This window comes from Rattus rattus, chromosome 3 (assembly GCF_011064425.1).
Source record: "Rattus rattus isolate New Zealand chromosome 3, Rrattus_CSIRO_v1, whole genome shotgun sequence".
NCBI lineage: Eukaryota > Metazoa > Chordata > Mammalia > Rodentia > Muridae > Rattus > Rattus rattus.
Window position 1 is genome coordinate 122,512,594 of NC_046156.1, and position 15,501 is coordinate 122,528,094.

Sequence of the window (15,501 nt, forward strand, 5' to 3'; positions counted from 1 at the left end):
ACGTGCACACACAACCTGTTCAAGCCTGTGTGTGGAATTCAAAGGACATGGAAACCAGGCTTGGCCAGACAATCTTTGACCCACTAAGTCACCTCACAGATTTGTAAACCTATTCTTTTATTCAGAACAGACAATTAACCAGAAAGGGCTACTATATTGAGCCTGTACCTTAACATAATTTTTGAAGAAAAGAGAATGTGTCTGGGACAGAACATTTCCTCTTCTTATACGTTGTGTATTAGGTATGTCTGTCCCCAATTACACAGAGTCCCTGGGGGCTTAGAACTTTCCACAGCCCTTTTGGTCTCTATGACAATGCACCTGGTGGCTTCAGAGGAAACACGGGTGACAGGCAGAAATAGGTGCCAGGCAATGCAGAATTGTTGGCTGCAGAACCACCCAAGTCCTCCATGAGCATCTACCCTTGAGCTCTGCCTTTCGACCAGGCTTCCTGAGTTCCCACCTCTTTAGGAAACTTCTAGAGGCCCCGCAGATCTAGACATCCTGATGGCTGTGGCTAGGCAGGGAGTTGGGAACTCCCTCTGGGACTCCACTTCCGATGATGCGTAAGCTTCCTGAGCTTGCAAAGGGCACATCCCAGGCGAGGAGCATCCGATACAGCCAGCCCCTGCTTCATGCAGCCCTTCAGCATCCCGGTCCAAATCACACTACAGGGTGGTCGGAGGCGCCAAGGGAGGTAAGTCCCCTGAATCTCCCATCAGTGTGCATCCTGTTGAACAAGGCCAGCGCAGCTATAATACGGCAGGCCGAAAGCTGAGTTTGGTAGGCGCTTTGAGGAGACCAACTTGCAATGCCTGTCAGGTGCCCCCAACCTCCACCCTACCCCCATCTTTGGTTGCTAGTTTGAGACAGGCTCTCGTGTAGCCCAGGTTGGCCTCAAGTTCTCCACACAGTTATGAACAAGCCTTCTGTCTCCTCTTCTCCAGTGCAGGGACTCCAGGCATGGACCAGTGTACCTGGATGCATAGGTGACATAGGCGGGGTGGGCTGTGGATCCCAACACTCAGAGCAGTGCCCAGCAATACATCTTCTGTATGAAGGAATGAAGAAATGGCACCAGCCTTTGGTCCTATTGGTGAAGCCTTAATCGTCCAGATCAGGATTCAGGTTCTGTCTTCCCACCTAGGCAGCTGTATGACTCTGGGTCTTTGCCCCTCGTCTTTTTTTTTTTTTTTTTTCCCTTTTTTTTTTTCCGGGGCTGGGGACCGAACCCAGGACCTTGCGCTTCCTTGGCAAGCGCTCTACCACTGAGCCAAATCCCCAACCCCTTTGCCCCTCGTCTTATCCTGCACTAGAGACGCTTATCTTTGTATGCTCTAGCAAGCGGTGCCTTCCTGGAACTCTCTAAACTAGACAGGTCTGCATATTTTATGTACATTATTATTATCATTATTATTATTATTATAACTATTATTATTATTTTGGGTTTTGTTAGTTTGGAGGTTCTATTTGTTTGGTCTTCTAGTTTTGTTTTGTTTTTGAGACAGTATCTCATGTAGCCTGGGCTGACTGAAAACTCGCTATGTATTTGATGCTGACTTTGAGCTCCTGATCTTTCCGCCTCCACCTCCCAAGTAGAGATTACTGGTGTTAACCACCCAGCTATGCTGAGTAAGTGGGAAGTGAAAAAGATTATTTTAGGACCTTTCTCCTCAAAGCAGAAGAATTTTGAGGTTCAGGGATGTGGGGCCTTGAACTCCTGTGCTAGGGTTGGGGCAGCAGGGCAGTCAGAAATGGGCAGAGGAGAGGAGAGCCATGCCAGGCTTTTGAGATAAGATATTAGAGAGGTTCTGGCATGTTCTTGGGAGGGGGACATCTTGAAGCCAAGCTCTCCCACTACAGGAAACGTGAATGCCTTGTTAGTGCTATAAGCAGAACTCGGAGCTGGGTACCCACCAACCTCCAGTTTTAACTACCTTCCTGGGTATTTTGTTTAGGGCATGAAGGAGAAGAAGGAGAGGCAGTGGATGGGTTGGGAGTGGGTTCCAGGCTGGTAGAAGGGTCAGATCACAAAGTAGAGAGACTCTCCTAGCTCTGAACTAATGCTTTTATGAGCAGATCATTACAGTGAGCGGCTTCGTGGCAGGAGACCGAATAGCAACCTAGCCAGCAAGTGAAAATGAAGACGCTCCTCATAACACAAACAAGATGGAAGACAGTCCAGTCTGTCCCCAACACACCCCGGTCTCACTTTCATTCCTGAGATGCAGAGTTGAAGAGCTGTCCTTTGCGCCCACCCTGAGCTTGGTGGTAGCTTTTATCAGCCTCCTTTACTATTTCAGAAAAAGTTGCTAAGAACTTTCGTATTTACAAAACAAATGCCCAGAAAGGTTTGAGAAATGCCCCAAACCTCCTTTCAATGGAAACAAACTTCAAGGAGGTGGCAGTTGAATGCACATGCCCCTCGTCACAAATACATGGGGATCCTCATGAGGTGAACCATGATGCATGCCTGAGCTACAGGGAGTTCTCGCATAGTCCAGATGTCAAAGGGCAAGGCTGCTCGTTTCTGTCCCGACCACACCCAGGCAAGCTATAAAGCTAGGGCTAGGGGTTGGGGATTTGGCTCAGTGGTAGAGCGCTTGCCTAGGAAGCACAAGGCCCTGGGTTGATCCCCAGCTCCGAAAAAAAAAAAAAAAAAAAAAAAGAAAAAGCTAGGGCTAGCCTGTTTGTGCTGTTAGCAACTCAGTTTGCCTCAGCCTGAGAAGGTGGCATGGGAGCTTCTGCTGTGCTCTGGTCTGATTGGAAAGTCACCCTCTGCAGGGAGGACTGAGCAGAGAGGATTGGGCAGGAAGGACTGGGCAGGGAGGCCCAAGCAAGGAAGACAAGGCAGGGAGGGAGGAAAGGACACAGAGGATACTGGTTGATGGCTCTAGGATATCAATATCCCTGGTGAAAAAAAAATTAAAATGCTATTGACTTATCTCACTGACTAGAAAGCAAATGAGATCTTCTTAATCACTCTGAGATCCTGGGATAAAAAGTGCTTTTAATACCACTGAGTTCAGCCCATACAGTGCTGTTACAGTGTCAGAAACTGAAGACAAGCCAGTGATGTTCAACTCTGAGGATGCAGGCAAGAACTGCATGCCTTACCTGACCGATGGACTGTGAAATCACAGGGAGCTTACAAATCATTGCTAATGGCACGGGGATTAAGTGGAAAATACGGGGTAAAGAAAACTATCTAATACAACAACTGTATCTGATGTGGTCATATCTTCTTAAAACAATATGAAGACAGGAGGGGTTGGGGATTTAGCTCAGTGGTCGAGCGCTTGCCTAGGAAGCACAAGGCCCTGGGTTTGGTCCCCAGCTCCGAAAAAAAGAACCAAAAAAAAAAAAAAAAAGATATGAAGACAGGAATAATCCAGGAAGCGGACTGTACTTAAACTGACAAACTTGAGGAGCTGGAGAGATGGTGGAGTGGTTAAGAGCATTGGCTGATCTTTCAGAGGACCAGGTTTGGTTCCCATACCCACACAGTGGCTCACAACCCTCTGTGACTCCAGTGTGTGTGTGTGTGTGTGTGTGTGTGTGTGTGTTTCTCTGTCTTTCTGTTTCTGTCTCCATCTCTGTGTGCACACTCATGTGCCCTCGGAGCCTAGAAGAGGGCATCCTAACCCTGAGAGCTGGGATTTCAGTCAGTTGTAAATTCTTGTCTGACATTGGTCCTCAGCAAGTGAGCCATACCGACTCTTAACCATGAGCCGGCTTTCGAGCACTTCAGCTTGCTTTTGTGACATTTTGACTGACAACTTTCTTTATGTCTGTGTCTTAGATTTATAAGAAATTTAAAACAATATTATCTCCTTACACCCAACCCCTTCTCTTCCTATTTCTATGCAAAGTCTCATGTAAACGGGGTCTCCAGCTCACTGCGTAGTCAAGGGAGAGCTGCCTTCTTTCCAGCCCTAACCACAGGAATTCCAGGCCTGGGTCTCGGCCTCCCTACTTCTATTTCCTTTACCCTCTGATTTAAACATCTTTAACCTCCCTTTCAAAAGCCAAATGGCTTACAATTTTGATATTTGTAGGCCCAGATTCTTGGTTAAAGTTTATTATAGTCTTAGCACTTAGCGGGCTGAGGCAGAAGGGTCAGAAGTTCAAGGCCAGCCCTGGTACACACAACCACACAGAACCAGAACACTGAGCACGAACTCCCTGAGGATTGCCACACGTTTATAGAATTCCAGGGACAGTTGGAATTTCCTTCCTCTTCCCAACATCCTGTTATAAAAAGGATTCTTCTTGTGGTCATCTAAGGGTGTGTGCATTGTGTCTACCCTTCCCTGGCACTGAATCTCAGGTCCTTTGAGGTCCAGGCTCCCCCTGAATGGCGTATTAATCTATACTTGGCTAGACCTGGGTGTGACTTCTGTCTCTGTCATTGTATAAACCTGATACACAGAAAGTGAAGCTTTACTCTGCCTTTTGTTCTTTGTGCTCTTTTTAAAAAATAAAACACAATTTTGCCCAGCCTCAAACTCATGGTCTTCCTGTCTTTGCTTCTGCCACCATGCCCAGGCTAGGGTTTGGGTTTTCAAGTACCTTTAGCCCTCCCACCCCCATTTTTAAGCTCTAGTTGGCATTGACCATGTGAGGCAGAAACCCATCGCTTCCACAGCCATAAGGTTCTCAGGTGACTACCCTTCTTCCTCATCTGCCTGCCAGCCTCTGCCTGCACTGCAGAAACCACCCTTTCTAAAGAGACTCTGTATGCAGATTTCTAGACCTTAACGATCACTTTCTCCATGGTATCGCCTCCTCACAGTGGAGCTCTGACTGTTGGCCTCCTGCAAACACTCGGTATAAAGTGGGAAGAAATAGAAGAGACGCCTCAGGATGCTCCTGCCCCTACTCCTGACTCTTGTCAGAGTCTGACGAGTCTGCTGTTTTCCTGCAGTTGGCCACGTGAGTCAGATATAAGAAGCACACAGACAGTCTGGGGAGATGGCTCTTGTGGTAAATTGCTTATCTGAATGCAAGAGGACCCATGTTTGACCCTTCAGAACATACACCAAATGCCAGATGCTGGTGGAGGCTGAAGGAGGAGGATCTCTGGGCCTAGCTTAACCCAGGAGCTCCAGCCCAACCCATTGAGAGACCATGTGTCAAGACATAAAGTGGAGCAGGCTGGAGAGAGAGCTCAATGGGTGAAGAATTTGCAATGTAAGTGGGAGGACAGGAGGAACCCCTAGACTCCATGGTTTAAAAAAAAAAAAAAAAAAGCTGGTTCAGTGGTCAGCGCCCGTTACCCCAGTGCTCTAACAGTGAAATGGAAGGAAAGCCAGGAATGTCCCCAGAGACTCCTACTCTGGCACATGTAATGGTCAAAAAGAGAGACACTGTCTTCTGATTCCATATGGAAGTGTGCACTAAAATGGCGTGTGCACTTTCATGTGCACACGGGTACACACACATGAATGCACACACAGAGTTTTTCTTAAAGAATTTCAAGAAATTAAAAATTCCCAGGAAGGGCTGGCAAAATTGCTCAGTGGGAAAGGGTGCTTAATACCACACCCAATAACTTGAGTTCAGTTCCCAGAGCCCACATGGTGGAAGGAAAGAACTGACTCCTGCAAGTTGTCCTCTGGCTTCCATACCAGAGCCATAGTAGGTCTGCAAACCGATCCTCATTACCCAAGATAAATGAATGCCCCGCCCTGCCCCCAATCAGCCCTATCAAGCAAGGCTTGCTGGGGTCCCATTAGCCATAGAGATGTAGCTCCCCTTCTTAGTACTGTCTTCCTGGTCAGGGAAGAGTCCCCACCACCACAGCCTGAGATGCCAGCGGAGAGAAGTCAGAAGATGAGATCGAGTGTGGCGTCTGCTTTTGGAAAGGGCCTTTGCCGGGCTCAGGAGTTCATAAGCCGTCTCAGCAGACTGACCTGAGTTTCCACACTTGGCGCTGCATTTCTCTGGCTTATGGTTTTCTGAAGCCTCTTAAAATGAAAAGACGCTGGAAATAAATAGCTGCTGACTTCGGGACGTAGAGGAACTGTGGCAACTGGAGGACACAGACCCGACCACTGGGAAGTCAGTATGGTTTGGGCAGCTTGTCCGCAAGCAGGAACGTGGCTCTTGTGATGTTTTCAAAGGGCAGAAATGAGCATTTAAATGAGAACTGTCATGATTTTAAAGTGCTAGCAAACAATACCATCTTAGAAAAACCCATGGAGAGCTGTGTGGCTGGATGCTGCCCATGGCTGCCATGGTGTGTGGCCCTGATGGCCTTTACCACTGAGCAGACACCCCTGAGAAGAACTCACCACAGCTCTTGGGAGAGGAGAGGTGAAAGGAAGCAGAGATAGATGGGAGAAAGTGCTTTGTTTGCAGATGGAGGGATTGGGGGGTGGGGCTTAATCCTGTACACCAGGCCACTTAGGTGACTGGCAGGTAGGGGAGGGGATGACAACAAGAGCAACCTCCTGTCTCAGTCATCTTCATTCATCCTAAACGTGGCTTCTCCGGTCATGCTTTCCAAACAGAATTCATGAGCATATGGAGTAGCCACATTCAGAGAGGCCATAGAAATCACTGAAAGATGAACAGGCCCAGAATATGAATCACATAGGACAAAAGAAAGCCACAGCCAGGAAATTCTGTCTTGGTCATAGATAGGCATCCTGAGATGTCTCCAGGAACTGCAGTCTCTACTTGGTAGTTTCTCCATTCTGCCCTCCCTTTCTTCTTCTTCCAAAAAAGGAATTAAGAGTGTTTCTGCGTGTGAGTTCCTCTTTGTCCTTAGGTGCACCTATGTGTGCAGGTGTGTCTGTGGAGTCCAGGGCATTGGATTCGCTGACCTAGAGTTTTAGGCAGTTGTGAGCCTCCTGATATGAGTGCCAGGATCTGACACTGTCTCCAGCAAGAGATATGTGCTCTTAACAGCTGACCAGTCCCCATCTCTCCTTTTATTTTCTTTTTTTATTATAGGGTCTCATGTAGCCCAGGTTGGCCTCAAACTTACTCTGAAGCCCAGGCTGGCCTTGAACTCCTAATCCTCCTGCTTATATTTCCTGAGTGCTGGGATCACACACATACACCATCGTGTGTTCTGCAGGGAGAGTAATCTAAGCTGGCTACGCTTTCAGTTTTAAGTGAGTGCGTTTATCACTCATGTAGTAGGCAAAGGTAAAAGAATGACAGCAAGCAAGAGGTAGCCTGAAAACACCATCCCCTCGGGGGCTTGCGATACCCAGAAGAGTGGGCAGAGGACACCTGCTCAAGGCAACATGCTGGAAGTTGAGCCTGAGAGGCTCCAGGTGGGGCAGTATTCTCTCCATGGATGAGCCTTCCAGCTTCCGATTCCCATCAGACATTTTTATGTCATGGGACAAACAACAGTAACCTTTTTTGGAAAGGTTTTACCTTTCAGGGACTCTGGAAGCAATGGATTTTTTGCTTGTTTTTATTTTCCTGTTTATGTGTTGTATAAGTGTGTGTGTGTGTGTGTGTGTGTGTGTGTGTGTGTGCGCACACACACACACGGACGCACACATATATGGGTGCATATGTACGTGGAGGCACTAAAGCGATGCTCTGAATGGTTCTGCATGAGCTCTTTCATAGTATTCACTCAACCAAACCCAGAGCTTACTCATATGGCCACTCCTATGGACAGCTTGCACTGGGACCACCCCTCACCCCTCCCACCCTCACCCCCCAGCTCCCACCCCCTCCAATTCCCCCACCACCTCTGCCCCAGCCTGGAATTATAGGCAACTGCCATGATTACCTAGATCTACTCAGATTTAACTGGGATCTAGAAACAGGAATTCAAGTTCTTTAATTCTTTTTTTTTTTTTTCTGGAGCTGGGGATCGAACCCAGGGCCTTGCGTTTGCTTGGCAAGCGCTCTACCACTGAGTCCCCAACCCCGAGTTCTTTAATTCTTTATCTACTACATTTTCCCAGTCCCAAGCTGTGCACTGTTTTTTATAGTCTTAGCTATCTACCATTTGCCCTTCTCTCTAACACAGACATAAGGAACAGTCTAAGGACTCTTGGAGTGTATTTGATTAAAAAATCCAAACTTAAACCCAAACAAAACCAAAACCAAAACAACAACAATAACAACAAAACAAAACAAAAAACCTAAAAACTGGAGTCTGAGAGAAGGGAATCGTCCTTGCTCTCAGAGTCCATTTTCAAACCTTAAAAAAAAAAACAACAACAACAAAAAAAAAACGAACACACATGATGACTTGGCAATATAATATACATTATGCCACACTCAGTTTTTTATATCTTAAAAAAATATTCGACAATGTATCATTTTAGTTTATTTTGATAGCGCGCGTTCTCGGATCTGAGCATGGGATCTGGGGCAACGCAGAGAACCTGCTTCTGACTTCAGTGACCCAAACTTGGGTTTGCCCGAGCTCAAAGCTGGAGCTCTCTCAAACTTACACAGCATCCTTTCTGGCTTCCCCCAAAGGACAGCACTTCCGGCCTCAGGCAAAAGCAATGGAGATCCCCTGAAGGTGCACCCAAAACTTCCATCGAGCGCTGGTGAGGACCGGGCCACGCTGCTGGGCATCGTCATGATAGCCTCCTCCGTGCTGATGTTCTTCCTGCTGGGGACCACTGTGTTGAAGCCCTTCATGCTCCGGTGAGACACGGGCTCCCAGGCGGGTCCAGCTCCGCACTGGAGTTCATTCGCGAGCACACCCTGGAGAGCTTGCCTGTTCCTGCTAGAGACAGTGGTGGTAGGGGAGGCGTGGAACAGTCCTTTGCTCGCCGGCGTTCACAGTCCACGGGTTCTTCGTCACACGGTTGCCTTACCAGTTGAGATGGATGTGGTTGGTAGCAGAAAGGCACTTCTGCTAGGGAATGTCAGCTGGCTTGTGTAGTACAACCAATTAATGCGTATCCCGACAAGCTTACAAATAAGACTCCGACTATGGTTTTTTTTATTTGGTTTTGACAATTACCGGAGTGGGGGGTGTCACCCTTAATCTACTTTTCTAACTGCTGGCCTGGCTACCTCCCCAGTAGTGTACCGGAGATACTCGCTCATTCTCCTGGTCACGTGCTCACCACCCCTCTCTCTTCTGGGTGGCCTCCCCTCTTCACCAACCAGATCACTCAAAACCTACTTCCCTCCCATCCCTCCAGTCTATTTTATTTAACCAATAGTTTTAAATCAAGGATCAAAGTTTGCACCACAAAAGCTTATAACTGTGAGGCCTAGACACTTGGGTACAGGATGTAGCATCACAGTCCAACAGAGCAAATCTCCACAGGCCTTCTCTCAGGTACCAGGAACAACCTCTGCTCCCGCTCAGCCTGAGGACTTACGGAATCTTGCACCTACTCGCTCCCTAATTGCTGTGCCTCCTAGGATGCCCAGAGCCTAGTTCATTCCTGTAACCAAAAGGGATCGTGTGACCCTCAGTTGGACATTTGTAGCTGGCTCTTCATTAGGGCTCTGGCTTTCTTTTCTCCCCTTTTCCTGTTAATCTTCTCACCTTAAAAACAAACAAACCATGAATGCATGCATGGCCTGTGTCTGAGCGAGCTGAAGAAATTTACACACACACCTGCCCAGATTCAGAGAGAGGGAGAAGAGGTGTGAGGGGGATGGGAGGAGAGAGAAAGAGAGGCTGGGAGGGAGGGAGAGAGCTGGCTAGCTGTGTCAAGGAACAGTTTTGAGGAGTCAGTTCTCTTCCTCAGCCATGTGGGTCTTAGGGATTGGACTCAGGTTTCAGGGTTGGTGGCAGGAGCCTGGAAGTATCTCCTCAGCGGCTGGAATTACAGGAAGCTTTGGGCTGTTAAGTACTGGGATTTAAACACGGTCTTCCCCAAGAAGTAGTGTGTGATCTGAACTGCTGAGCCATGTCTCGAGTGCGCAGCCTGCTTGTTTAAACACGTGATGTAGCAGGGGCACGGTTGCAGGACCTCTGTAGTAAGCTGATGTCAATCCATCTGTGGCTCTTTTTTTTTTTCTTTTAAACTTACGTATTTCTGGAAATTGTTTAATGGGAGTGGTGCGGGCGTAGCCTGAGCATCCAATGTTCGTTTCTGCCTCAGCATTCTCCAGTCTCAGGGAGCAGTTACGGTTTCTAAGGTGACCGTCTTTCTCTTCACCCCTCATCTCATCTTTCAGACAAGGAGACAGAGAACTGGGGGAGATCGAGCCGCAAAGTCCCAGAGAAGTTTCACTTCTATCAGAGGAACTATTGGAGTCAGTTTCTTTAGGGATTCCATCCCTGAAGCTACCCACTCCCCAGTAGATGGTTTGTCTTTCTCTTTTTAAAACTTCGTAATTTTTTAAAGCTTTTGATTCTTTGTGTATCTCACATCATGCACCCCCGTCCCACTCATCTCTCCCATCCCTTCATATCCACCCTTCATCCTTGCAGCCTAAACACACACACACACACACAGACACACACACACACACACACCCACACACACACACACACACACACACCACACAGACACACACACAAACACAGACACACACACACACACACACACACACACACACACACACACCCACAACCACACAAAAACACACACACACACACACACACACACACACCCAACTCCTGGCTTTCCTGTTGTTGCCCCGTGTCACGGAGATCCTACTGCTTTGGATCAGCAGGACCTGTCATTTCACACATCTCAACCTTTTACAGATGATACATATTTTGGGGCGGGCCAGTTCAGAGTCCCAGATCTGGGCCTGGCGGTAGCTGAGCTGGTCAGCCCACTGGCTCTCCCGCTCTACTGAGGCAAGTCTTGGCAAATGGCCATTGGCAGGTGGCAGGGGTCAGCTCTCCTACTCTCTTGCCTACAGGGTTGGCTCATCCACACCCACACCACCAGAGCGCTTTTCACTGTGACACCCAGTCAAGGTTTGAGGGCCCACTCTCCCAAATGCTGCAGCCTATGAGGCGCTGGGCCAATGCTCCGACTCACACCCTCTGGACTGGCTCACCCATACCTTTGCCATCAGGGCAAGCTCCACTGTATTGCTCAGGTGAGGTGCAGGGCCCTGCCTCACAGTGAGGAGACAGGACTAGCCGTCCCGCTCTCACAAACCCAGGGTCAGCTCTCCAGGCTACTGCAGGTAGCAAGGGTAGCAGGGGAAGACATCGACCCTGTACCTCATGACAGAGAGGGCAGTTCTGCACTCTCACCCTCAGGGTTGGCTCACTTGGACTCCCTCCGCCAGGGTAAGCCAGCTCTGCTGTGCTGCTCGAAAGCTCTGGCTCAGGACCCTGTGGACAGCTTTCCTGAGTGCTGGAAGCTTCAAGAAGCAAGTGGCAGTGGTGGTGCTGTTACCTCCGCTACCCATGGCAGATGAGTGATGAGGTCAGCCTCCTGCACACCCACACCCCCAGCTGCCAGACCAGCTCCACTGTGCTGCCTAGGTGAGGCACTGGGTCTACTCTCCCTAGTGCTCCCTCTGGTAAAAGATGGGGCTAGCTCTCTAAGCATCCAGTGAGGGGCTGGGGCAGTTATACACAGCCCCTGGACATCCCCATGTTCTCTGATGGTGATATGAGCCATAGACCCCCACCACTGCACAGCCATGGACTCAGACATGACCTCAGTGGCATCTTGGGCTGGCCCTCTCCATGGTCCTAGGCGGCTGGGCTGGCCACTCACAACAGACAATTACTTTTTACCCTCGAGTCCCCAGTTTCATTTCCATGCCCCCCCTAAAGATTTATTTATTTACAGTATATGAGTACACTGTAGCTGTCTTCAGACACACCAGAAGAGGGCATCGGATCTCAATACAGATGGTTGTGAACCATCATGTGGTTGCTGGGATTTGAACTCAGGACCTCTGGAAGAGTAGTCAGTGCTCTTAACCACTGAGCTGTCTCTCCAGCCCACCCATCTCTCTCTTAATGTTCAAGCTGCTCCACTTGTCTTCTCTCCTATTTGACCACCACATATTTACGTAGTGTGGTGGCTCCTATGGCAGGCTGGCATGGCCATTGTGCTGGAGGGTGCAGGTGTGTGGGTGGCATGGTGGGCAGCAGGTCTCTGTCCTTTCCTCTGGTGCTGTGCTGCATGGCCTGGATTTGACTTGATGTCTTTCTCTTTTAATTCAGTCCAGAATCCCATCCTGTGGGATGGCACCACTCAGTGTGGGCCTTCCCTCCCAATCCAGTCTAGAAACTTCCTTACACATAGGTATGGTGCCTGTTTCCTAGGTATCCACAGTGTGTTCTAGCTTTCCTTCTGTTGCTTAGGTACAGGACTGACTTTCCTACTGCTGTGCTAAAACACCGTGACCAAGGGCAGTATGTGGAAGATTTATTTTGGCTTATGGTTCTACAAGGATAAAAGCAGGGAGGCATGGTGGTAATCGGGTGTTGCGGCAGGACCAGGAAGGAGAGATCACATCCTCAACTGCAAGCACAGAGGTCAGACTCCAAGTTTTGATTCTTAGATTCTCAAGGCTCACTCCAGTGACATATTTCTTCCGGCCCGGCCACACTACGACATCTCCCTACACACAGTACTGGCCGGGTACTCCAAAGGCCCACTCTCACCAGGAAGATGGTGGCTGCATCTAAAGTGACCGCATGAGAGACGGTGGGTTATCCAATGTGACTCTTGGTGGCTCAGCAGTTAGGGTAATGATACGCAGTTCATTTCTCCTAATACGTGCCTCTTAACTTGGGCCTCAGCTCAGACCTCCTGAACTAGAATCTCTGCAACGCTGGAGTCCACACTAGCCAGTCTTGATGCTAACACAGCTCTAGGGTTGATAGTATTGTGCCAGGGCTAACAGAGAGGAAATACACTCCTAGCATGAGAACCGAGGCAGACGCCACCCAGCTCTTTTCCCATCTGTGTCCCCGACTTTCCCTGACCAGGATGCGATGTTTGTGCTGACATATGTGACGGGCAAGTGGCTTAGCATGCCTCAGAATTCGGAAATTGATTTTCCATTAGCTGCCTTCAGAACCTAACATCCGTACTTAGGAAAAACATTTTTCTTTTTTGAATTTCAAAGCTCTCCCAGAGAAGAATCAAACTGCACCACTGTCCACACACACATTGCAGATGATTGGCTGGACTTTGCCTTCACCTGTGAGGGTAGCTGCCGGGGCCAGGGGACATACCCCTGCCTGCAGGTGTTCGTCAACCTTAGCCACTCGGGACAGAAAGTGCTTCTCCATTACGATGAGGAGGCCATCAGGACCAACCCCAAGGTAATGTGAATTTGACAATTAAAACTTCTCTGCTGCCCTTCCATAGTGCTGTCCTGAGCAGGAAAAATCTGTTCCTTTCTAGTGAACATTTACTTTTTTGGAGGGTGTCACATAACCCTGGATGTTTCCAAACTTAATGCAGCCAAGAATGGGGATGAACTTTGGAAGCAGTGGTGGGATTGCCATGATGTGTTATGAGCTGAGGACTAAACTAGGCAGGGTTTTGTGCACGCTAGTAGGCTCGACTGAGAAAAGCCTCAATTCCCTCTGAATTATGTTCACAGCATCACAGTCAGGATAGGTGAGGCTGAGAGCAGTCTTGGAGAAGACATGGGGCAGCCAGAAAGGAGAGGCACATTTCAGTTTCCTTGCTTGATGTGAAGTCCTAAACGGGAAATGTCTCCTCCATATTGTAGCTCTGGTTAAGAATGAAATCAGTATCCATTCAGCCACACAGGTAATTCTTAAGACATTTAAATAACTTATACCACTAGTCCATGTGAGTTATAGTTCACAGGTAGACTTAACTCTAACTGTTTCATTAGCTGACATGCTACAATTTAGTGTTGTCGGTCACTAAACACTTAATCTCATGGCTTCTGGTTTTTCAGTTTTGGATGTGGCCATTTCTAAAATCATACATTAGAACGCGTGTCTGTAGGCATGCATGTTATGGTACATCTTCGTGTGTATGAGAGCATGCCTGCCATGCTGTGTGGAGATGAGAGGCCGGCTCACAGGCCTCAGGTCTCTTCCATGTGAAGCTGGGCCTAGAACGGATGTGGGGAGGCTTGGCAGCAAGCACCTTTGCCTGCAGAGCCATCTCCATGGCTCCGTCTCTCACATTTCCGTAGTCCCCTCAACATGGGAGCCCAGACATGAACAGACATGGTCATTTCATTCTGTGTGCTCCTGCCAAGCACACCCCACCACGGTACAAAATGAGCATGTCTCTCTTCTGCCTCCTCACCATGGTATTAGCCGGGAGCCTTAGTGCTGGCCACTGTTAACAGAGTTTTTCCCTCCTCCAAACTCCTAGTGCTTTTACACACCCAAGTGTCACGGAGACAGGGATGATCTGCTCAACAGTGCCCTGGATATCAAGGAATTCTTCGATCACAACAATGGAACTTTCCCCTGCTTCTACAGTCCTGACGGGCCCCTGGGAGTGGTCCTGAGGAAGTCTGGCCACAAGGTTGTCTTTCACTGCTTATTTTGGCCTTTACTGACGTTGCTGGGAGGCGCTCTGATTGTTGGTTTGGTTAGGCTAACACAACATCTGTCCTTTCAGTGTGAAAAGTATAGAGCAGTGGTAAGAGCTTAAGCAGGAGTTAGAACACATCCTGCGGGCTGGCGCAGGTCTACACTGTACAGCGTGGCAAAGAGTCAGGGAAGGAACAGAGAGAACTGAAGAGGGCGGTCCCACCTCTCCAGTCCCAAGATGCTCCAGATGAAGACTTGACCACTGCCAGGCAGACTTGTGATCCCAGCCCTTGGGAGGCAGAGGCAGGAGGATCAGGTTCAAAGGCAACATACTGGGGTTGAAGAGTATTCCCAGGCCCTGGGTTTGAGCCCCAGTACTTGAAACAATCATATCTGCTTACAGACCTGCTGTGTGAGGGCAAAGGCACAGCTTTCCACACGAGAACGTCTTTAAATGTTGACCATTTTCTATTAATTCTAAACAATATGTACCGTTTCAACAGTTTTTCCAATCTCCTTCACACAAGCCATGGAAGCAGTCTTCTCATAGGCAAAGTTAATTCAAGGTAGGTCTTTATGTGACTTAAGCTCTCTGGCAGGGGAGGGTAACAAGCCACTGCTGAGTCTGTCTGTCCAACACTTAGCAGCTAGCTTATGAGGTTCACACGAAAACATTTCTCACAGGAAAAAAAAATATTAGGAGCTGGGGAGATGGCTCAGTTGGTAAAACATTTGCAGTGCAAGCAGGATCACCTGACTTGTCAGACACATTAAAAAAAAAAAAAAAAGCAAACAAACAAAACAAAGACAAGGACTGAGGGCCAGCCCTGAAGTTGCTCTGGTCTCTACACACCTACACATGGACACACACACACAGATTCACAGCTAGTAGTTCATTACTACAAGTAGATCAAAGCCACCAAAAGAAAGCCCAGGCCCACATTTACTGCAGTTGGTTCTTCACGCTTCATCCCAAGGGGAAAACCCACTCTTTACAGTTGCTCAGATATGGCCTTGTCCTGCACCAGCTCTTTTTACTTTGTGGCATCATTTTCTACTTGCTCCTTTCTGTCTCTGCTCGGTGTGAA

The 15,501-nt window shown here is 48.5% G+C and overlaps 1 protein-coding gene across 1 annotated transcript; it reads left to right on the plus strand.

The window, feature by feature from the left end:
* Positions 1–385: 385 nt before the first annotated feature.
* Positions 386–15,188, plus strand: Kcnmb3 (potassium calcium-activated channel subfamily M regulatory beta subunit 3). The gene is made up of 4 exons (XM_032896791.1): positions 386–697; positions 8,464–8,637; positions 13,012–13,210; positions 14,250–15,188. The coding sequence occupies exons 1-4, from the start codon at positions 636–638 to the stop codon at positions 14,532–14,534; spliced, it is 720 nt and encodes a 239-aa protein (XP_032752682.1). The 5' UTR covers positions 386–635; the 3' UTR covers positions 14,535–15,188.
* Positions 15,189–15,501: the final 313 nt, after the last annotated feature.

Coding starts and splice junctions, on each gene's coding strand:
- Kcnmb3 (XM_032896791.1), top strand. CDS start 636: ATGCAGCCCTTCAGCATCCCGGTCCAAATCACACTACAGGGTGGTCGG. Junction 698..8,463: donor GGTCGGAGGCGCCAAGGGAG/GTAAGTCCCCTG, acceptor CTTCCCCCAAAG/GACAGCACTTCCGGCCTCAG. Junction 8,638..13,011: donor TTGAAGCCCTTCATGCTCCG/GTGAGACACGGG, acceptor TGAATTTCAAAG/CTCTCCCAGAGAAGAATCAA.